This window comes from Melanotaenia boesemani, chromosome 14 (genome assembly GCF_017639745.1).
Source record: "Melanotaenia boesemani isolate fMelBoe1 chromosome 14, fMelBoe1.pri, whole genome shotgun sequence".
NCBI lineage: Eukaryota > Metazoa > Chordata > Actinopteri > Atheriniformes > Melanotaeniidae > Melanotaenia > Melanotaenia boesemani.
Genome location: NC_055695.1, coordinates 35,272,947 through 35,296,516, shown reverse-complemented (window position 1 = coordinate 35,296,516; position 23,570 = coordinate 35,272,947). Strand labels below are relative to the sequence as shown.

At 41.2% G+C, this 23,570-nt stretch overlaps 2 protein-coding genes and 4 long non-coding RNA genes across 6 annotated transcripts; 1 reads left to right on the top strand and 5 right to left on the bottom strand.

The window, feature by feature from the left end:
- Positions 1-1,038: 1,038 nt before the first annotated feature.
- On the bottom strand, positions 1,039-2,696 carry LOC121653746. Its single transcript, XM_042007407.1, has 4 exons — positions 2,410-2,696; positions 1,474-2,046; positions 1,230-1,373; positions 1,039-1,059 (listed from the first exon to the last, which is right to left on the bottom strand). Exons 1-4 carry the CDS (start codon positions 2,557-2,559, stop codon positions 1,039-1,041), a joined length of 888 nt encoding a protein of 295 aa, XP_041863341.1. The 5' UTR covers positions 2,560-2,696.
- A 1,096-nt stretch (positions 2,697-3,792) lies between these two features.
- On the bottom strand, positions 3,793-4,283 carry LOC121652639. The gene is made up of 3 exons (XR_006012652.1): positions 4,238-4,283; positions 4,011-4,135; positions 3,793-3,924 (listed from the first exon to the last, which is right to left on the bottom strand). It is a non-coding gene; the product is annotated as an uncharacterized LOC121652639 (long non-coding RNA).
- Positions 4,284-4,289: 6 nt separating this feature from the next.
- On the bottom strand, positions 4,290-5,237 carry LOC121652637. The gene is made up of 3 exons (XR_006012650.1): positions 4,970-5,237; positions 4,592-4,830; positions 4,290-4,372 (listed from the first exon to the last, which is right to left on the bottom strand). It is a non-coding gene; the product is annotated as an uncharacterized LOC121652637 (long non-coding RNA).
- Positions 5,238-7,116: 1,879 nt separating this feature from the next.
- On the top strand, positions 7,117-7,694 carry LOC121652633. Its single transcript, XR_006012646.1, has 3 exons — positions 7,117-7,151; positions 7,236-7,315; positions 7,629-7,694. It is a non-coding gene; the product is annotated as an uncharacterized LOC121652633 (long non-coding RNA).
- Positions 7,695-9,544: 1,850 nt separating this feature from the next.
- Positions 9,545-14,572, bottom strand: LOC121652623. Its single transcript, XM_042005507.1, has 3 exons — positions 14,294-14,572; positions 10,406-10,523; positions 9,545-10,313 (listed from the first exon to the last, which is right to left on the bottom strand). Exons 1-3 carry the CDS (start codon positions 14,359-14,361, stop codon positions 9,561-9,563), a joined length of 939 nt encoding a protein of 312 aa, XP_041861441.1. The 5' UTR covers positions 14,362-14,572; the 3' UTR covers positions 9,545-9,560.
- A 5,624-nt stretch (positions 14,573-20,196) lies between these two features.
- Positions 20,197-20,961, bottom strand: LOC121652640. The gene is made up of 3 exons (XR_006012653.1): positions 20,934-20,961; positions 20,740-20,783; positions 20,197-20,416 (listed from the first exon to the last, which is right to left on the bottom strand). It is a non-coding gene; the product is annotated as an uncharacterized LOC121652640 (long non-coding RNA).
- Between the last annotated feature and the right edge of the window lie 2,609 nt (positions 20,962-23,570).

Here is a 23,570-nt window from a genome sequence, read left to right as displayed (position 1 = left end):
TACAGTCTATACTGAGATCTTGCAGATGAAGCAGAGGCAAGGAGCTCCTTTGTCAGAGGCACCTTTAAAACACACCCACAACTGCTGATCTGGTCACAGACTAATCGCAGTGATTCCAGAGAGTTAGCCTGGAGGTTACATGTCTCCACCTCTTTATTGACTGAAAATCCTCTTTCAACAGTGGCTTGGCCATGAGACAGCAGAAGGAGACTCTTGCAAAACCGTAGTAAGTCAGGGTAAGGCGTTCTGAGGGTTGTGTAAAGAAACACATCAAGGCGCTCCTTCATTGGTTTGAAGGACAGGAAACGTTCAGCTCTCCCTTCCACTGAGGTCAAGGATGCAAACTGCTGCATGATAACATCACCTACAATATTGTAAAAGAAATTAAGATATAATAATTTGCTAAATTAAAGCACATTGCTGTCTCCTTAACAGCATAATACAAAGTATAATATCACAGCTTCTCAGAGAGCCAACATGCACACAGTATTTTTTAATAACTACAAAACTGTTAACACTCCGCACACCACAGGGTAAAAAGGTAGAATAGCATCAATAAATAGCATCAATGACACCCTCAGAACTTTGCCTTCATTTGAATGGCTATCCCACTTCTATTGCCCCTACACATATATATTTTCTTACCAGCTGGAATGCCACCTGTCAATTGCTTGCCCTGAAGAAATGTCTGCACTACACTCTTCATTTGCTTGATGCACCACTCTGGCTCTTGGTAGATTCTTGTGGGATCAAGGCATGCAATGTGCCTAACCAGAGGAAACTTTAAGGGGGATTTGTCCTGCAGTTTCCCAGCCACCTTAACAAGGCACTGCAAACATTCTCGTCTGAAGGTTAGCACAGAAAGCTCCCCTATCTTGTATCCTGGTTTGCTCTGCAGGGCCTAACAAATAAAGAACATTAACGTTCATTCACAGCAGTGATTGGCAATGATGAAACTATGACAAGTTACAAATTAAAAACAATTCAAGCAATGTAACAAGAGTGACAATGAGGTCATCCTCATGGCCGTGGTTCCGTTTAAGCCACAGGACCAAAGGCCTGGTGGTGAAGACAACTAAAGTTAAGAAGATACACAATTGAGACAGCTACATTGCTTACCACAGAGGTGGTTAAATAATCATCAGACAATTCTTACTTTATTACATAACAGTTTAGCTTTTTATTTGTGCCAACTGCACAATACACACACGATACCGCACAAAAGTTACCTTGATTGCAGATTCAGCACCCAGGCCGATGTCCACATTTTTAAGAGAGACCCAGTTCTTCTCCTCTGACACCTGGATTTTGAGGAGCTGCAGCGAGCTACGGTCCTGTAAAAGTTCCCGTTTAACAAATCGCCGCAGAAAACCCTTAAAATTACAAGAAAAACTTTTAGTTATTAAGCCGCTCCTCTCAACTGATACAGATAAATCACATTCAAATTAATCAATACGTCTCTACAGTAATTACCATCAGGAGTTCTGTTAGATCTTTAGCCAAAAAGGGTAGCACAGGCTCGTCGGTCTGGTATTTGGTCATGAATGGGTTGAAGCTTCGTGCAACTGACAAGAAGAACTGGAGTTTTGGTATTATAAAATCATCAGCACGTGCTGCCAGAAGGGTGTCATATGAGGCCGTGTGGGGGTTTGGCACTTTTTTCTTCTCAACGGCATCAATGTATGTTAAAAGCATGGGCCAGATGTCGACAGCTCTCTCAGCCACAGGGACATTTTCCACCCATCTGTGGCCACAGAAAGATCGGGGAAAGGTAGAAGATCCTGTGGTGCTGGTGTAATCTTCTCTACGAGCAGGAACATTGTGGAAGATGTAATGCATGGCTCTCAACAGCTTGTCTACATGCCATGTTGTGAATCCTGCCTTCATGGCATTGTGGAGGGTGTGCAAGCCACAGCTGCCAACACTAATGAGTTGTGCATCCCCATGAAACTCATTCTGAAGGAGTTCCAGCATTTTGAAATTGACATTCGGGCCGTCCATACTGACAGACAGTAGGTGTCTCAAGTTGAGCTGTACAATACATTCCTGTGGATTGTCACAAAAAAGATTTAAAAATAAGAACTGTTATCTTAAGTTTTTTGGTTATTCAAAAACTGTGCAAGACAGTATCTGCCAAACATTTTTTCCTTTGCAGTATTCATCTTTCAGAAATATTAACCAAATTTAAATTAAATTTAAATGTAAATTATAGACCCCTCTGTACACAAACACACGCATGCACAGCCTTATCCAGCTTACGTAGCAATTAGTTAGCTAGCTTGATGAGGTTTGCTATTGCAACAAGCTAGTTGTCAACAGCCCAGGATGAGCTATGGCTGAAGCCAGGAGGAGTCCAAATGAGCATTTAATAACAGATAAGACAGAAAAAACAACAATAAAATCACTTACTTTGATGTTTTGCAGCAAGTCCTCAGCCCTTGCGTGCCCCAGGAACTGTGACCCAAAGTATGAAGACATCACACGGTCATCTTTCCAGAAGCGTATGTGAATATCCAGTTGCTTTTGCTTTAGCGACTGGTTCATAGACTCGTCGAACATGAGTACATATGGCCCTGCATCATTGACGCTTTTGATAAGCACCTTTTTAAAATGTGGCGCAATGCCGAATCCAATGACGTAAGCAGTCTTATCCTTGCCACATGTGAAACTTTTGGCAATATCGGAATCAGTGAACATATTTTTGAATAGTTCCCCAATACCGTCATTTGAATTGTAGGAGTGATAGTTGGCTGCGGTGTTCAGGCACCAGAGAACCTCAGCTCTAAGAGCTGACGTTGGAGACAGGAAGGACTGCTGTGGGGCTGCTGCAGCGGTCGTGGTCCTAGTGGCAGTGAATTGCTGCTGAGGTGGTGTACTGGTCCCTGTAGCATCACAGAATAAGAAAATGGGCTGCTGTTCCCCTCGCGCGCGAATCCGCTGCTGGTGACTGGCGGATTGTCAGTGGGATTTGATGGCGGTAATGCCGTTCCATGTTAGATTGATTTTTTTTTTGCACAAACTGCAAAATGCTTCCCGGTCATTCCCCATGACCGGTTTAAGCCAGCCTTTGAATGATCAAGCCATGTTTGCGAAAACTTAAATTTTCCCATTTTCACACCGATAGCCAACTCAGGTCTGATTTGAGGCCAGAGAGATACAGGCAAAAGACAACAAATGTCGTCAGCGTCACTGATTGGCTATCAGCTCTGGCTCGATCAGGTCCTGCTAGCGCCTATAACATATATTTTTTAATTAGATTAAATTAAAACGTGAACATCCAAATATTTAGCATTAAACGGGAAACTCATAATATATTGAGGCAGTGATGAAAAATTTACTACCAAGTCAGTTTATGTATGTTTCCTTTACTACCTTTTAAGGGCCTTAATTTCGGCTGATTTTATTTACTACCTTTTACTACCTTTTACCACTGCGCGGACACCCTGTACATTGCGATTTGACCTGCGATGTGACTATTGCGCACAAATATATTGCGATGATGCTCAAACGATATATTGTGCAGCCCTAGTGGTAGTGCAAAGTAAACTTACATCGGAATCTTCAGCGTGCTGCAGATCGCTGCAATGGCTGCGTCTCCTTGTTCTTTCACAATCCGTACAATCCTCTCAACAGCATAGAAGAGAGAATTCCACCTTGTAACAATAAAAAAGGGGGTACATTATATTTGTATAGTGCATTACATCTGAAACAGATTGAAAGGGTTGAACACGTCTCAAAATGCAAAGTGTACCTTGTTTCACAAGGCCTCAGGAGCTGGAGTCTGCAGTGTTCTTCAATTATCTCTGTAGCTGAGGTGGATCTGCTGCTCTTGTTCCAGAGAGCCTGGCACTTTGCAAACGATGAGCGAGAGAGCTTTATGTAGATCCGGTCTTCATTCACTGCTTGGACATCAACTGTTGCCACCTGCGAATATCAAAGGACCGTGTTGAGAATAAGTGTTCAAACTTACATGTCATCCCTCGGATCCATAAACTCGATCAATCATCCACCAGGTTCAGAAGATGACAGGCACAGCGATGGTGCTTTGGCAGTTGGTATTCCAGGCCATCATCCTGCTCCAGCAAGGGGCCGGCTTCAACAGCCTCCATCGTGATCTCTTCACCATCCTCCTCTCCTTATTAATAAAATATTAATTAGCATTCAAGGGTGTTTTTCAAGATATCCAAACACTTAGTAGTTATGTCATCTTCACAAACCAATATGATGCAACACTCACCTGATTCATCTGGCTCTGCCCCGAATGGTTCTGCATTGTTGTTTTCATCATGGACACCGTACACTCTGAAGGCTTTCAGAAAACTGGACCCACTATCTGTCGTTGTACGCACAATCTTGTCTCTGATGTTGAACTCTAGACAGACAGACGGGTTAAAAAAAAAAGGCATACCGATACGACACCACAGGAAATTTGATGATTGCACACATTAACAGTTAAGAATCCAGATATTCAGAGTTAAGTATGTCAAGTATTAAAATTAATGAATGAATGCAGATGTGACAAGAAGCCTAAATATTTAAACTGGATTGGACTCAAAGAAAATGCTACTAAACCTACCAATAGCCTACATACCTGTATGGATCTTAGTCAGAGCATCTGCAAGTGCAGTGAAGTTGTGTGGTCCTTTCAGCTGCTTGCATGCTAGTGCAGCAGAGCACCGCTGCAGACTTGTAGGATGTATCCGGTGGGCTGTGACACCGATGAAGCCCTTTCTGTTTGCTGTCCAGCAGTCAGTGGTGGTCCCTATGAACTCCACATCATGCATCGCCGCCTTGAGATTCTCTTTCATCTCTGTAGTTGCTTTGTCAATTCTGCTCTTCATGGTATTGCGAACCATGACAGATGCGTCGGGCTGGAGGTATTTAATTAGACGTTGAAAACCCTGTTCTTCTACAACACTCAGAGGCTGCAGGCCATTAACCACAAAATCAACAAGACGCTCATCCACACCTTTCTGTGTTACACGAGGTGTATCCCACAGTTTCAGCTGCTTGGGTGTTGCTTGGTCATTCGGATCTTCCTCATGCTTCCTTTTCTGAATAGCTAGCTTGGTGTACTTCTCCAGGTATCTCTCGTGCTTTCTCTAGAGGGGCAAATGTAGGAGAGCCATGTGATACAAAGAGAGTCAAGTGATACAAATGTTTGTCAGGGCAGCATTGCCTTTAGCTTATAATGTTAGCCTTATATCATCACCAGCGGTGCACACAACCATTTTGATCTGGCTCTCAAATGGGGGAGCTGATTTTCTTAATCTATGAGTCATGGGTCAGATAGTTTTTCTGATAAAATGTGATTCAATACAAAATGTGCATTTAAGTAAATTATACAGATTAACATTTGACTTCATAAAATGAAAAAGACCCCCCCAGTTTCACTATAACTTTACTGCTGTTAACAGTACTGTTTGGCTTTTTTGAATTGTAACAGCAGCACCACCTAAAATCATTTCCCCAGACAATGTTTGTATCCCTAAGAGCAAGAACATGAATTCTAATAGCAATAACGTCTGCACACTAAGATGTTAGGTATTCAGATGAGCGGTCTAATGTTAGCTTAGCTAACTAGCTAACACGTAGCTAGCGCTAATGACTTACCTTAATGTGTTTCCTGAGGTTTGACGGACTGTTCTTGAACGCCAATATTTCCTGGGGTTTTGGTTTGCACAAGATACAACGCATTCGCCAGGAGTTGCTTTTAGCACCAACAAACTCAAAAAGCTCTTTCAAATAAGGCCATGGGTGCAGCTCCCCAACAGACTGCTCGTGTGACTGAGCGCCATTCTCACCGTTGTCCATTTTGTGCAGCTGCTCAAACGTTGGTGGTGTAACAGGTGTGGGCCCGGAGTGGCAGACCTGCTCTGACACACACACAATGGGCTTTATGCGCAGTCTCTTCCGGGTCACGATAAGCCAGCCCAACTACTTCCGGTTGACAGCTGCCAAAGCGGTGAATATGGTGTTTTTTACCCGTTGTCTTCAAGACTTGCCTCCATCAACGTGGACGATGTCCACAGGATTTTCCAGAAGCATACGACGACGTCCGCAAGCAAGCGGATTAAAGGCTTTAAGTTGTTTATCACCGACTTTATACGCGATTATGAAGGTAAGTGTTTCGCTAACAGTGGTAGCTCGAAGGTAGCATCATAAGAAGACAGGCAGCTAGTCAACGTGTTAATGTGATTAGGACACCGTGTAGTAAGAACAGTAAATATTAAGCTCACATTTTACACAGAAATATGTTTGGTCTGTTTTTGACATATAGTAATGCTTTGCTACTTATATTGTGTGTTCTTTGGTTAGCACCATTTGCTAATAAGTCACTACTGCTTCTCTTCCTCAGTTTCCCACAAGAGTGAGACAGAAGTGACAGTGAGGACAAAGTGCTTCAGATCCATGAAAAAGAGCCTGAAGCCGCATTCATTGAGTGTAGGGAAATGGGAGCAGCGGGAAGAATTTACTTATTAAATATCACCTCAAACGGCAGTTAGTTGCAGTTCTGGGTTTTGATGCTGCTGTAATTTTTGCTGTTAATGTCTGTCGTTCAGAGGCATTTTCTACTCTGGTTTATTAATGTGATGGGAACTATGTAGCTCTACATTTATTGTAATGAGTTTTTTTTTCATTTAGACGAAATAAGGGGAAACGATGCATATTAATGAACATTCAGTCAAATGTAAATATAGCTCAAGGCTAATTTCCATCTGTAGACCCCCTGGCAGGTTAATGGTACTACAGAAATGCACACTAGACAAAAATAATTCAGTATTTTATATCTATTCAGTATTTTAACATATAAGAATATTTGGCTAAAACATATAACAAGTTTAACAACTTTAGTTGCTGTGTTTTTATAAGTCATACCAGTTTTAGGGCTATCATTCACTGCATGGATATAAAAACACTTCACATGGTACTGTTTCTATCAACTTCTTTTACAGGTGGTTCTCAAAGACACTAAACCTGTTGAGCTGCTGACGTACCAGTGTTCATGTGTTGCTGGGCTTGCCCTGTGCAGTCATGTTGCAGCCTTGCTGTATCAGTCTGCTGATTACAGCCAGAAGGGACTTACAGCTGTACCCCCAACACAAAGCTGCACACATTCTGAACAGCAGTGGCACAAACCTCGTACTCAGGTGAAAAATCCAAATTTTTTAACATAATGTTGTTAGTTACACACATAGAAAAACATCATCTTTAACGTTTACATTTCTTTACAGGGCTTCAAACCTGGTCCGACCAATCAGATGGTGATAGTATCAGCAAGACCCAAAGAAAGAAGACTGGCTGAAGGAATCCGGTAATACATTACACATAGAATAGTTCATTTATTTTCCTTTGTCTGTTTCATTGAATTTCCCTTTATAAGCATGCACACATGCACACTCTTCTTCTTATCGCACACAGCTTGTTAACAGTGAGGCACAAGAGAAGGCATAGATGCAGTGAGTACATAGTACATGGTAGATGATACCAAACCAACAAGCAGCGTGAACAACTTCTTAAGAATAAAGTCTACTCCAAAGTTTGGCAGGTCAGAAGGTTAAACTGAATTGATCTCATAAAATATTTGACTGAACATGTAAAACAATGACGCTATGTTGTAATTGCAGGAGTAATTTATACAAAGCAGCCTCAAACCTGACCTGCGAGCTCCCAGACATGACTGTGCTTCACCTGAACGAGGCCTATGAACAGATGCCAAGGGACACTGCTCCACTTATAACCACCGTGGGGATTTCAGGGGCTATACCACTGGTGGACAGTGCCTTTGGCAAAGTTCAAGAAGGAAGTGTCCTCTCCTATCTCCTCCCAGCATGGAGCCCACCTAAAACGTGTTTGCATTCCACTGCAACACCACGACCATCTGTACCTCCCTCCAATTACTTCTTGGGCCCCACCAAGTGCTGCTTTGTACTGAGCCATCATCAGCAACTCCACATGATGTCTCTGGAAACATCACATGACATGGCCCACCGAACTGAGGAGAGCACAAGGCAGCAAAGCTCTCTGCAGGAATGGCACCTCTTAAGGAGGCTGCGTGTGACATCCTCTAGATTTAGGTATGTGCACTTTTCACCCAACAGGATATATAGTTGTAAACAAACATGATGATCCTGTCGGAATAAGAAACTGTGTTAAATATGATTTTGTTTTTAAAACTTTGCCTTCATATAAACATCTTTTTCAGAAACCACAGCCTAGCAGACCTTATGCATTTTGGTTTTAATGATAATATAGTGTTTTTATATATATATATATATATATATATATATATATATTATGCTGTTTAATTATATACTGTTTATCCATGTGATGTGCTTCAGAGAAGTTTGCCATGTGAGAGGACAGTCATCGGCAGAAAGCTTGGCCGTTTGAATCTCCCGGTCAGGCTACAAAACTGCCGACATGAAGAGAGGCCTCGAGCTGGAGCCTAAGGCAATAGAGGAGTATTGTCTGGCGAGGGACGTCAACCACTACCCATGTGGCTTCATCATTCATCCCGATGCGCCGTGGCTTGGGGCTTCACCAGATGGTCTGATCTACGACCCAAAAGCTGAACCTGCATTTGGACTGGTAGAGGTGAAGTGTCCTCATGTCAGAAGCTATGTGGACTGCACTTACCTCAGGGTCTCTGATGACATACTTCAGTTAAAAAAATCACATGCCTACTACTGGCAGGTGCAGGGGCAACTTTTATTAAGTGGATTTGAATGGTGCGACTTTGTAGTCTACACTGAGGATGACCTGTTCATTCAGAGGATTTACAGGGATGATGAAGTTCTACAAGCTATAAAAGAGAAAACTGATTATGATGCTTGCACTGCTTGTAAACAGAGGTGGGTAGTAACGTGGTACATTTACTCCATTACATTAACTTGGGTAAGTTTTTACAAAAAATGTACTTTTTATAGTAGTTTTAAAACGGTGTGCTTTTTACTTTCACTCAAATATACTTATAAATTAACACTACTTTTACTCCATTACAATTGCATGCATTCCACTCGTTGCTTCTATTTTTTGGCCATTTATTAATACGAATCAGTTTTGTTACACGACTTCCACATGACCATCTCAGAAAACAAACATACTGTGCTGGTGGCTACGTCAGTTTTATGAAGACTGTTTTAATGTGATGGATGTTTTATTCATGTTCATTTTTTTCATCACTGTTTCAGTTATTGATTTTTAGTTAAAAAGAATATATCTGATGTTGTTGTCAGTATTTTAGTAGTTTTTTTCAATAAGTACTTTTTAGTCTAACTAGAGTAATTATTTGGATGACTAGCTTTGACTTTTACTTGAGTCATATTTTTCTCATGTAACAGTACTATTATTTCAGAATTTTTGGCTTCTCTACCCACCTCTGCTTGTAAATAACAAACAAACACAAAACAATTAAAATTCCACCGTTTGTGTCCCAAAGGAAGGCTGTGAGATCGCCTTTTTTTATTGCATCAAAATGTTTAAAACAGCAATAACAATATCACATTCAATGACTAACTATTCTACAAAAATCACTTGCAATGTCAGATTTGATTGTTCTACTTTGCCCAAGCCTTAACCAAGGGGCCATTTTCGTAGTTCAGCAGGAGACATGCAACAACGTACAGCTGATTAATGTTACCAAACATATTCAAAGGAATGACTGAATCCAATAACTTGTGTTCTTTCAATCTTCCAATCACACGCTCCACATGCACTCTGAGGTGTGCGATTGCCTGCGTTTCCCTGACCTCACTCTCAGGCATTTGATGTCTTCCTGAAAGAAATGCAGGTCTGTACATCTTACAGGGCACACAGTTGTCCATCAGGAAGCCTCTGTCCACCATGATCGCTGAGTCTGGACGGAGAAGCTTGCAAAGACCTGATTCCACAAACAGCTGCTTGTCGCTGATCGAACCAGCATAGAGGGGAGAAACAAAGGTCACTGGACCATGTGGTGCTATACCAACCATTCCTTTCAGGGTGCAGTGGGACTTGTAGTTTGAGTAGACCTCACTCTGTAGCAAGGGAGAAGAAGGGGTTTGGCACCTCAGCTCAGTGCAGTCCAGAACCACAGTGGTGTCAGCATAGTCTCTGAACTCTACAGGTAGGTACTCCCGGATCCTCTCTTGTGTCATCCAGATTCTCTGTGCACCCAGGACAGAAAGCAAAAAAATGCTCCATGTGAGAATTATTCTGCTCACAGTAGATTGGTGGATTTGATAGCGGTCAGCCAGGTCCCTCTGCTTCAGTCCAAAGGTCAGGTAGTTCAGGAACAGGAACATCTCATCTATTGGGTGTAGAGCCCGTCCCTGTGAAATACACAAGATAAGAAATAAATGGTTGGCTGTACTACTTTATTGTGCTGTAGTTGGAAAATCACATAATTACAAATAAGGCCTACCGTGGGAGCACTCAGTCGTCCAGCATCATCAGCAGTTAAGCTGGTCGCTCGGACCATGTATTTCAGTGATGGTTGAATGACCTGCCAAAACCGCATCAGGTGGTCATAAGATGCAAACCTGGAAACAGATGGAGACCTAACTTCACCTGAGGGACATTCCATTTTGTTTTATTTATTATTTTGAAAATTACCATAAGCAGGATAAATGTTAACCAAACTACATTAGTCAGATATTCAGTCATTTTTTCCCCCACACGCTGTGTAAATTTTTTTTAGATAGACATTTATTTATGCCTCAGTGGGGTAATTCATAGTGCTGTAGACAGCTGTACAATTTCACAGTAAACAAGTAAAACAAATATGAATAGATAAACAAGTTGTGTATACAAATATATATATATACACAACTACAATATAAATACATCAACACTGCTGTGAACAGGCCTAATTGTGGAGTCTGACAGCAGAGGGGAGGAAGGACCTGCTGTATCTCTCCATTGATGATGCTTTTGGTGTTCTTGACCTTCATCTGCGATCTGAAGTAAACCTTCCTGCTACAAGCAACCACCTGTTAGACCGGGGTCTTATTAATTTGTATGAATGAAATGAATGAATGAAAAATACTTTATTAATCCCAAAGGGAAATTCAATATTGTAGTAGTAGTAATTTTTTAGTAAAACAATCACATTAATTAATTAAGGGCTTTGTTCTTCAGCCTGATAGCTGCTGGAAGGAAGGATCTTCTGTATCTCTCTGTCTTGCATCGGACTTGAACAAGCCTCCCACTGAACACACTCTGTTGTTTCGTCACGGCGTTGTGTAGAGGGTGTGAAGGATCTTCCATTATCTTCGTCAGCTTGTACAGAATTCTTTTTTTGATGATCAACTCCAGCGGCTCCAGAGTTACTCCAAGCACAGAACCGGCTTTCTTGATCAGTTTGTTAATTCTTTTCAAGTCTCTGGTTCTGATGCCGCTGCCCCAGCAGATTGCTGCAAAGCTAATTGCACTTTCAACAACAGACCTGTAGAACATTTGCAACATTTTGGTGCAGACGTTAAAAGATCTCAGCTTCCTTAAGAAGTAGAGTCTGCTCTGACCTTTCTTGTAAATGTACTCAGTGTTGCTTTTCCACTCAAGTCTGTTGTCCAGCTGAACTCCAAGGTACTTGTATTCCTCCACCACCTCCACCTCCTCTCCCATGATGGAAACACTTCTATGTGTGTTCTTGTTCCTCCTGAAGTCAACAATCATCTCCTTTGTTTTCTTGGTATTCAAGATGAGATGATTGTCACCGCACCATTTCACAAACTGACCGACCAGTTCTCTGTACTCTGCTTCTTGTCCATCACTGATACACCCAACAACTGCTGAGTCATCAGAGTATTTCTGCAGATGACAGAACTCAGAGTTGTACTGGAAGTCTGAGGTGTACAGCGTGAATAGAAATGGTGAAAGTACAGTCCCTTGTGGTGTTCCAGTGCAGCTGACCACCATCTCAGACACACAACCTTTCAGTCTCACAAACTGTGGTCTGTTTGTGAGGTAGTCGTAAATCCAGGTGGTTGTGGAGGGATCCACCTGGAATTTCTGCAGCTTCTCACACAGCAGAGCAGGCTGAATCGTATTAAAAGCACTTGAGAAATCAAAGAACATGACCCTCAAAGTGCTGCCTGACTGGTCCAGATGAGAGTGGGCTCTCTGAAGCAGGTATATGATGGCATCTTCAACCCCAAGCCCATTACGGTATGCAAACTGTAATGGGTCCTGAAAGGTGTTCACCTGCTTGCTGAGGTGAGCCAGTAAGAGTCTCTCCAGGACTTTCATGACTTTCACCCTGCTGCTGTCAGACCTTACAATCAGACCTGCTCACAGTCGACAACATGTAAGCTAGATGTTTACAGTAAGCAATAAGCAGAAAGCAATATACCATCTCCTGTCCTATAACTCAGCTCTTTAATTTTCACCAATATAAAAAATAAAATAATGGAGCTCCTCTTGTATGGGAGCCAAGTGTAAAAATTCAGTATAAAAGTTGTAGCTGACACATTTTCATTATTTATCTCACTTTTCTCACATTTAGTACATTTTTCCTACATTTTCCTACATTTAACATAACTTTTAACCACATGTATAATGGTCAAATAGAACATCTAAATCTAAATTTTAAATCTAAATCTAAATGTTATATGTTATATCTAAATGTTTAAATCTAAATGTTTAAATCTAAATCTAAATGTTATATGTTATATCTAAATGTTAAATGTTAAATCTAAATGTTTAAATCTAAATGTTATATGTTATATCTAAATGTTAAATCTAAATCTAAATGTTATATGTTATATCTAAATGTTAAATCTAAATCTAAATGTTAAATCTTATATCTAAATGTTAAATGTTAAATCTAAATCTAAATGTTTAACTTAAATGTTTCGAATATATGCTAATTAACCCCGCCCCTTTTAACCTCAACCAATACGCTAGTAGGGAAACACTCGCTCGCACGCACACACACACACACACAGGTCTTTACTGTGAAAGTCTTTCTGCATTTACGAGCTGCACTTGAAAGTACACTTCCAACCAACCACTCACACCATTAATGGTAAGATGCATATATTTATTTTTAACTTTCTAAACAACATTTTGCGGACATTTCAGCTCTGTAGTTGACCTTTAGACCATGATGTGGAAAAGGAAAAATTTCCAACGAGACCAGCCTAAGCTAACCTGGTCTGGGTATGACAAAGACTGATGCTTCTGGAGAAAAAGGCAAGCATCTTGTTTTTATATGTTTTGACTTTGGCTCAAGTAGCCTGATGAAGCCCCATTTCGTCAAGGGATAGATGGCAGAGGAGCCTATTGAAAAAGAGAAAACAAAGATTTCTCTTAGTGGACTGAGTACTTTTAAATTATACACACACAAACTTTGGACATTACAACATTTACTCAGTTAAGGATTAGGAAATGCATTCTTGGTTCACTTCACTTTTCTTTGTGACGTGACGGCAGTGATAGCGATAAATTTGCCCTGGACGTTAGCTACAGCTAAGTAGCTAGCTAACAGTAAAAGTCCGCAAAATGTTGTTTAGAAAGTTAAAAATAAATATATGCATCTTACCATTAATGGTGTGAGAGGTTGGTTGGAAGTGTATTTTGATGTGCAGCTCGTAAATGCAGAAAGACATTCACAGTAAAGACCTGTGTGTGTGTGTGTGCGTGCGAGCGAGCGAGTGTTTCCCTACTAGCGTATTGGTTGAGGTTAAAAGGGGCGGGGTTAATTAGCATATATTCGAAACATTTAAGTTAAACATTTAGATTTAGATTTAACATTTAACATTTAACATTTAGATATAAGATTTAACATTTAGATTTAGATTTAACATTTAGATATAACATATAACATTTAGATTTAGATTTAAACATTTAGATATAACATATAACATTTAGATTTAGATTTAAACATTTAGATTTAGATTTAACATTTAGATTTAACATATAGCATTTAGATTTAGATTTAAAATTTAGATTTAGATGTTCTATTTGACCATTATACATGTGGTTAAAAGTTATGTTAAATGTAGGAAAATGTAGGAAAAATGTACTAAATGTGAGAAAAGTGAGATAAATAATGAAAATGTGTCAGCTACAACTTTTATACTGGATTTTTACACTTGGCTCCCATACTCTTGTGACACTGTATTATCATCATCATCATCAACAACATTGTTATTATTAAGAAGAATAGACTATGCATTATGTAGCGTGGCTATGTATTATTATTATTATTATTGTCATTGCTGTTATCGTTATTATTATCACTTTATTTCTAAAGAGGGGCTCCATGTAACTGGTCTAAAAGTATAAGATAACTAACAAATGTACTTACCGGGTGAAAAAACGAATGTCCACATCGGACCCATCAAATCGCTGTATCCCGAAACGTGACAGGAACATCTGCTCCAGCTGCTGCCTTAGTGGAGCGACTTCCTCTCGTAGCCTCTGCTTTTCCTCCAGCACACTGTCCACAACGGCAGGATCCGGACCCACGCAGTAGTCGTGATCGTGTGCACAATCTGGTTCCCCAGTTTCCACATTCTCTGGTTCTCTAGCTGTGCGTTCCCACACAGAAAGTCTTCTCTCACCAAGAGAAAAGTTGTTCCACGGAAATAAAAGTGGAACGGCGCCGGGTCTCAGCGCCTCCTCTTGCCTTCCTTACTCGGCTCTTTGACATCTTGCGCTGTAAAGTGTCGACTGTATACACGGGTGTGTGGAGTGATGGTGAGATTATCCCTTCTGATGTTCACCATCCATCTCTTCCGTTGTTGATCCTCCGAGGGAAACGTGTGGAAACTGATGGTTGAATTGTATTTAGCTGACGAGGTAACAATGGAACACAGCAGTGTTCAGCTGTCCACCTTTCACGCCGCTGAAACTTGTGTTCCTGCTTCATCTCACGTTATATATTATACCATTATAGTAATACACTCTTCTATAAACAACTATACTACCTGTTGTCTCGAATATGAACAATATCTTATTCCTTTGTTTCCCTCAGTGTTCAAATCTACAGCCACAACGTTACCATAGCTTTAACCGGAAGCGTTTTTACTGGCGTGTCGTGAACCGGAAGTTAAAAAAACAGCACCGTGCATAAAGCTCATTACAACTGTTCATGGTAAGGTTCAGTATAGCAAATATATCAATTATTAAAAAATAAAAAACTATTGGACTGACCCTTTGGACTTTCTGAAAAGATAATGTTTTCTATTGCCACCCACAGATATAGCAGCGTATCTGGAATACAAGCTGGACACTTGAATGGCTCCTGTCATGCTCCGTGGTACGGGGCCCAGCTTTCCCAGCTGCCCTGAAGGCATCTTCCCCTCATTCATTCATGATTGCTGATGCGCTCCACCTGCGCTGAGCGCTTATACCTGCTGGTGACAACTCTTCCCTGCCAGGTCGTCTTGGTTAATCTCTGTACGTATCCAGCCTTTGTATTTCTGCCTGCCTGCCTGTCGTTGACCCTCTTGCCTGGATTTAGGGATGGTGAAAGCGAGGCCTCATGAATCATCGAGCCAACTTTGACCCAAATGCTTGAAAATGGCTTAGTGTTCTGAATCATTTGACCAAACCAAAGAGCTCCATCTGCTGGCTGTAGGAGTCTGATGTATCAGAAGGACAGCACTGACACCTCACATCTGTCATCCCTATCTCAACTTGGAATACATGTTTAATAAACGATACGTAATCTACCATCCGAGTGAAAATGTATTTTCTGTTGTTCATATAAATAACAAGGAGGGGTATTAGGTAACATTTGTTTAGGTAACCGAATTGTGGTGTAACTTAAGTAAACCAATCTAATGATAGTAGTTACTCAGTGGGAAGGCATGAGGGAAGGAGTGTTTGTGCGACGGGTATAGTGACTGTGTTATTTAATACAGTTGTAATAAAATTGTTTACTGTTTTATGTGTCTAATTATTTATAATAGATATTGTAAATGCTTGTTATCGTCTACCTCATGAGTTTTCTTTTGCATAGCTGATCGTTGTTAAATGTGGCACAACAGTTTATAGCACACTGCACATTTATGTACATAGATTATTTACTCAGTTTTTTTTGTTTATCGTCTATCTAGTTTTTTTTTTTTCAAATTGTTTATTTTTATTTTATAATGTTTTATGGCATTCAGGTTGGACGGCAAAGTAAGATTTTCATTGTTCAGGGAAGCTTGTTTCCTTACTTTGCAAATGACAAAGACACTTTGAATCTTGAAATGTATGATGAGAAAAAAAACTTTGGCAACATTGTGATGTCATAGATTTTTATTTAAAAAACGTATTTTCTGTTAGGCTTCAATCTGCTCCTCTTCTGGCACACTACCTTTCCAGCTTTGGAGAGGTTGCACCTGAAAGAAACACAAGAACAAAATTGTAATTAACCAAGTTTAAAATCATTAAATTCTCTGCTGATGGTGATCAGAAACCAGCTTGGTGTCTAAGGTCCTGCAGGTGGTGGTTTTTCCTCTGCAGCTGCAGACTGAGACGTTTCCTCTGATGCTTCTGGTTGAAGTTTATGATTAACTTTAAAGTCTGCTCTTTGCAAGGCTATTTAAAAAACATCTATATAAAGAAAGGGGAATTAAGCTTACCTGTGATGTTGAAGGCACCACCTGCTCCGTCCTTCTCTCATACTCCGAGCTCCTTCAGCAGTTACTCTGGCAACGGCGTCTCGCGCAGACGTTTGTTTCCCCAAATCTCTAAAAGCTAAATGTGATTCAATATAAGCTCATGCTGATGTGATGCTTTTCCTAAATTTGTTTTCAAAATGCAATGTCGCACAATCGCTACAGAATCTCCTCTCAAAAACCCGCGATCTCCTCAGTGTTTGGAATCTAAGAGATTGACAAGCCCGGTCCCTTCAAAGATCCCGCTTGCTGCTCGATACGCGCTGATGACGTAACGAGGCCTCGTTTGGTCTATCACGTGACTTTTGGCATGCTGAATCAATGCTCAGAGACTATCCCCCAATCCCAAACCGAAAACTTGAGCACTCGCCCTGAGCCCCTGATGACTAAATGACATCACCTGCATGAGGAGTCGAGGGTGACAGGCCACAAGGGCTCGAAATGCTTTAAATAGGATTGGGACAGCACTTTGAGACCTGCACTGCAAGGAGAGAGACGCCAAAACGAGAGGATTACAATTCTTTAAAAAAAAAAAAAATGACAGAAGAGAAGTTGCTGCAGCGACGATTTGTCTGTTAGTATAAAACACTGCAGCCATGATTTATTGTCATGAATGTCTGAAAGAATGTGGCTAATAACAACGTAATATCTCCATCAACAGGGTCTGAAGACCAAACCAAAAAATTAATTTGTCTCAGGATAAAACATGAAGCGCTATTTACGGGCTTCCGCAACGCGTCCTTACAAGGATTTGAGTAAGTGTTGAGTTCTTGTAATCCATATAAAAGTAAATGGGCTGAAAACAAAAGAAAACCAGTGTTGATGAGCAGCATTTGTGTCTGTGTGCGTATGTGTATAGTGTTATCATTGCAGAAATGGGTCTGCAGAAGGTTGTGACCCCCAGCCAGGCTGCAAAGAAATGGGAAAACTTAAAGAAGAAATATAGGGTTAACCTGTTTAATGTTTATGCACATGGGTTGCTGGGTAACGACCCAGCGCCACAATACTGAAGAACATGTTTCACACGTCGGCTTCTCTCGGTAAACTCCGTGTTTCACGTGACATCGCAGTGATTTATGGGTAATTCCTTAGCGAAAGTTGGCATCGATGCTGACTTATGGAAAGGGGGCAGAAAGGGCTCAAAAATGTCCGCCATCATCCCTTGATCACTCACACAATTCCAATTGGAATACCACTGAACCCTCGAGCCCCTCGCGGGAGCGCGCCCGTGAGTGCAGGAGTGCTCAAGTGTTCCATTTGGGATTCGACCAATGCTCGCAACACTTCCGTGTCACATGCTCGACACGTGATCGAGCAGACGGCTCGAGCAGAACATCCCTACCTGGATTTGGATTTCGCCTCTGCCTGCCCCCTGTCTGGTGCTTGTGCTTGTTTGGATCTTCTGGCTCACTGACCTCTGGAAATTATTACAGGACTGAGATATCGGATCACAGACTCTACTTTCCTTGCCCCACCGGAGATTCTCTGGATTCCCCGCTGTCTGCCTTGTCAGCAGTCTGACCTGTGGTTTGTAAACCGCCTTCTAACCTCTCCTCTGCTCAGCAGCCTTTTCCCCCAGTCAGTGTGATGAATCTGCAGTGAGAGTGTGTGTGATGTGTTTGTGTCTGCAGTCAGTGTGATGAATCTGCAGTGAGAGTGTGTGTGATGTGTTTGTGTCTGCAGTCAGTGTGATGAATCTGCAGTGAGAGTGTGTGTGATGTGTTTGTGTCTGCAGTCAGTGTGATGAATCTGCAGTGAGAGTGTGTGTGATGTGTTTGTGTCTGCAGTCAGTGTGATGAATCTGCAGTGAGAGTGTGTGTGATGTGTTTGTGTCTGCAGTCAGTGTGATGAATCTGCAGTGAGAGTGTGTGTGATGTGTTTGTGTCTGCAGTCAGTGTGATGAATCTGCAGTGAGAGTGTGTGTGATGTGTTTGTGTCTGCAGTCAGTGTGATGAATCTGCAGTGAGAGTGTGTGTGATGTGTTTGTGTCTGCAGTCAGTGTGATGAATCTGCAGTGAGAGTGTGTGTGATGTGTTTGTGTCTGCAGTCAGTGTGATGAATCTGCAGTGAGAGTGTGTGTGATGTGTTTGTGTCTGCAGTCAGTGTGATGAATCTGCAGTGAGAGTGTGTGTGATGTGTTTGTGTCTGCAGTCAGTGTGATGAATCTGCAGTGAGAGTGTGTGTGATGTGTTTGTGTCTGCAGTCAGTGTGATGAATCTGCAGTGAGAGTGTGTGTGATGTGTTTGTGTCTGCAGTCAGTGTGATGAATCTGCAGTGAGAGTGTGTGTGATGTGTTTGTGTCTGCAGACAGTGTGATGAATCTGCAGTGAGAGTGTGTGTGATGTGTTTCCTGCTTTAGTTTCTGCTTAATGATTTCTGTGTTGCAGGAAATCCTCACAGCGTATTCGCGGTCTGTCGGGCTCGAGGTGGTGGACACCAGACCTCCTCCAGCTCTGCTTCATCCTCCCTCTCCTCCTCCTCTTTTTCCTCCCCCTCATCTTCTTATTCCTCCTCCTTCTCCTCATCTTTCTCCTCCTATTCATTCTCCTGCTGTTTCTCCTTTATCTTGCCCTTCTCCTCTTTCTAGTGTTTCTTCTTTTATCTGTTCTCTTCCTCTTTCTCCTTTTCCTTCTCCCCCTTCTTCTCCTCCTCTTTCTCCCCCTCCTCTTCTTACTGTTTCTCCTCTATCTCCTTCTCCTCCTCCTCCTTTTCTTACTGTTTCTCCTCTATCTCCTTCTCCTCCTCCTCCTTTTCTTACTGTTTCTCCACCTCCTCCTTCTCCCCCTCCTCTTTCCACTCCTCCTCTTCCTATTCATTCTCCTCCTCTTGCTCCTTTTCCTCCTTTATCTTACCCTACTCCCTCTTCTACCATTTCCTCTTTTATCTCTCCTCTTCCTTCTCCTGCTCCACCACCTCCTCCTCCTCCTCCTTTTCTTACTATTCCCCCCCCCCCCCCCCCCCCTCCTCCTCAGGCACCCCGCGGACCATAACCTGTTCTATGTCGTTTTCATTTTACCTGTTTATTTTTGTTGTTCTTTGGGACAAGAAGTGGCCAAAAGGCCCTCTTGAAGTTTCAGGGGGACACTTTAAGTTTAGTTTTTGTTCTTATTTTTGCATATATGTTTGTGCTAAAGGAAACGTAGACATGACAAAGAAATCTGTGATAGAGAGTGGCTTTTACTTTGTTATTTTCGACTGGGGCTATTGCAGTATGGTTACTTTCTTTTTATGGTTACAAAATGTATTAGAATTATAAGTTGGAATATAAAGGGGTGTGGAAGTCCTGCTAAGAGAGGGAAGCTAATGGCGTATCTTAAGCATCACAAAGCAGATATTGCATTCATTCAAGAGTCTCATTTCGGAGCAGAGAAGCTATGAAATTGAAATTTGGATGGTGGGGCATGTTTTTCATAGCTCCCTCTCTTTATATATTATACTGGTAGGTCTATGTAATTCATTTTCCTGAATTTTAGCTGTTTATATTTTTATTCATGTTTGTATTAATACTGCTACAATTTTCTTTTCCTTCTGGGGTAGATCAATCATTCAGTCTTCCTATTTGTTAGTATGAATGCATGTATTGCAGTACAACAACATCTGGATCACACCTTTTCAAATGTTTTTATTTTATTACAAAAGATTATGCAATATGGACATAACAAGACCCACCATCAACACCAACAATAACAATAATGGATAATAAATTAACAAAATATTATAAAAAAGGAACAGGACAGCAGCCCACAGAATACTGAAGGTAGCTGTTTTAGTTCTTTGTATTCTCCTTTGCCACCCACTGTGGAGGCCACGTCTTCCCACTGCAATAAATGTAAAGAAGATTCAATGACAACATGACAGTAAAAGACACTGAGCCGCAGTGGGCTTCAGTTTGTAGCTCATTCACTTTGTTAACATGCTCACAGTTATATGACTAATTTGCTCACAGTCTTATGGTGATGATTTCACTGAGGTTTTTATATACACTCAAGCTATAAATGCAATTTAAAATAAGTTTATACAAATATATAGCACAGAAGCATTTAACAATAAATACCTTACAACTTCCATTACATGAATAATAAAAGTTTCAATTTAAAGACTATTTTTTTTCTAAAATTTAAAGAAGGGAAATCATACATACCACATGGAACATGGTTCCCACTCCACCAGCTCTATTTGTTTCCCCTGAAAAATATTTTAAAATGTTTACTGCTATAAGCAATCACACTGTCAGAGGACTTTAGAGCTGTGGTGCATTAAAATCCACTAAATACATTCAGACTAAAGGTATATATTCACATTACATCTTTACTTTAAATAATAACAAAGGAGAACCTTCTGGATTTTTGTCTTTAAAACTTGCTTCACCGGGTAATACTTGTCCTTTCCCCTGACGATATGGCTGCCATCTGAAAGAGCAAAAAGTGTACGCTTACGTTTTTTAAAACATTTGTTATAGAACTGCCAGGGGTGCACAGAAAAAATTATACTTTTGGTCTTCCAACAAAATACAATAAACTGCAGTTGATTAAAAATGCAGAAATGCTGGTGCCAACATAGAGTAGAAGACTAGAAAAGCACACGTTACATAAATTAAAATTCTTTACATTGGCTGCCTGTGATTACCTAATTGATTGTACAATTATTGTATTAATTTTTAAGGCACAGCCTTGCATTGGGCTGTCTCTCAGAGATGCATTTAGTTTACGTTGTACTTCATTTAGCCATTATGCTCTCAAACAGTGGACATGTGTGCATGGGATCTGAGAATATCTATACTTTTAAACCAAAAATAAACAAATTTATCCGTCAATATTTTGTATGTAGGGTTTTTTTTAAATCAACTTTTCACAATGTGTAATAACTCAATATTTTATTTAACTGCTTTTTTCATCACTGTCTTGGGTGGTCTTTGTTTTAAATTTGTGATGCTTGTAATTTTATTTCAAGTCTTACTGTTATATAATTTATTTTTAACTATTTGGGTTTCTTTTTCTACGTCCATCTTTGTTATTACCGTGTGTTGTCACTATTTTATGTTCTATTCTACTATTCTATTCTACAGTCATTTAGCAGACGCTTTTATCCAAAGCGACTTACATTTGAGTAAGTGAGTAAGAACAACACAAGCATGAATTCAAACATGATGGGACGTCATAATTAAGTGATAATCAGACTGCTTTGAGTCCAGTTGGACCCAGGTGCTGTCATGTAGTGCTAGAGGCAGTGCATATAATTTTTTATTTATTTTTTTGTCATTTTAAGTCATTTTGTTAAAATACAAGATCACGATTTCATCACACAATATCAACTTGGGCATAGGGGCACACAGCTTATTCAGCACTTGATTGAGCCAAAGAGCTGGACAAATCTTTCTACCTCATTCTGAGTAGAAGAGTTAAGCTAAGTGTGGAAATGCTCCTTAAACAACTGAGTCTTTAGCTTGCTTTTAAAAGTGGATAAGGACCCAGCGGATCGGACGGAGTTTGGTAGATGGTTCCACCACCGGGGAACAACAGAGGAGAAGAGTGTAGCTACTGATGTGGCGCCACCTTGTGGTGGGAGCACTAGGCGTCTTTCACTGGCAGAGCGTAACTGTGGAGAGGGAGTGTAGCTCTGGATTAAGGAGTGGAGGTAGACCGGAGCCGTTTGGGTTTTTGTTTTGTAAGCCAGAAGCAGAGCTTTGAAACTGATGCGCTGCAACTGGAAGCCAGTGGAGAGCGATTAGCAGCGGAGTGACATGAGCTGTTTTGGGCTGGTTGAAGACCAGACGTGCTGCTGTGTTCTGGATCATCTGCAGAGGTTTAACTGAGCAATGCAGGCAGGCCAGCCAGTAAGGAGTTGCAGTAGTCAATGCGTGAAATGACCAGAGCCTGGACCAGGAGTTCTCATTTTTATATCACTGCACACTGAACTACATTTAATCTCTATGAAGGGTAATTAAAAATAAAGCTGAATTGATTGATTAATTTGTCATTTCAAAGATATATAGAAGAACCATGAAATATGTGTACTGTCCTATTGGAAATGAAGGAACGTAAATAAAGGATGACCAAATAACCTCCAGGTATGTCTTCCTTGTTCTTTTTTGCCTTCTTCTTTGGAGGTACATCTGTTGAGAATAATAAACTGTCTGTAAAAAGCTGTTATTTTAAAATTACTATTGCTGTTATTAAAAAAAAAAAACTGATGTCAGATAATCTAATAGGTGATCATTTCATTGAAGCTGACGGTATGTCTAGTGTGATATCAAATCAAAACGATGTCATTTTGACATGATATTCTATCATCTCTGAGAAGAAATTGTCATTGCAACTTGTACGGAAACAGAATCTTTTACCACAATGTTATAATAACATAAGTTGGCATACTGGTGGAGTGCTGGATGGCTGAGGAGGTGGAGGGCTGGATGGCTGAGGAGGTGGAGGGCTGGATGGCTGAGGAGGTGGAGTGCTGGATGGCTGAGGAGGTGGAGGGCTGGATGGCTGAGGAGGTGGAGTGCTGGATGGCTGAGGAGGTGGAGGGCTGGATGGCTGAGGAGGTGGAGTGCTGGATGGCTGAGGAGGTGGAGGGCTGGATGGCTGAGGAGGTGGAGGGCTGGATGGCTGGGGAGGTGGAGGGCTGGATGGCTGAGGAGGTGGAGTGCTGGATGGCTGGGGAGGTGGAGGGCTGGATGGCTGAGGAGGAGGAATGCTGGATGGCTGGGGAGGTGGAGGGCTGGATGGCTGAGGAGGAGGAGTGCTGGATGGCTGAGGAGGTGGAGGGCTGGATGGCTGAGGAGGTGGAGGGCTGGATGGCTGGGGAGGTGGAGTGCTGGATGGCTGAGGAGGTGGAGGGGTTAGGGGTTGATGATTATTAAGAACAGACTGATCTATATATTGAAATGATAAATGACTGCAGATAGACAAGCTTACCAGTGATCAACACCTCATATAAAGCCTTCATTCGGTCCAGGCACTTTGCAGCCTGATC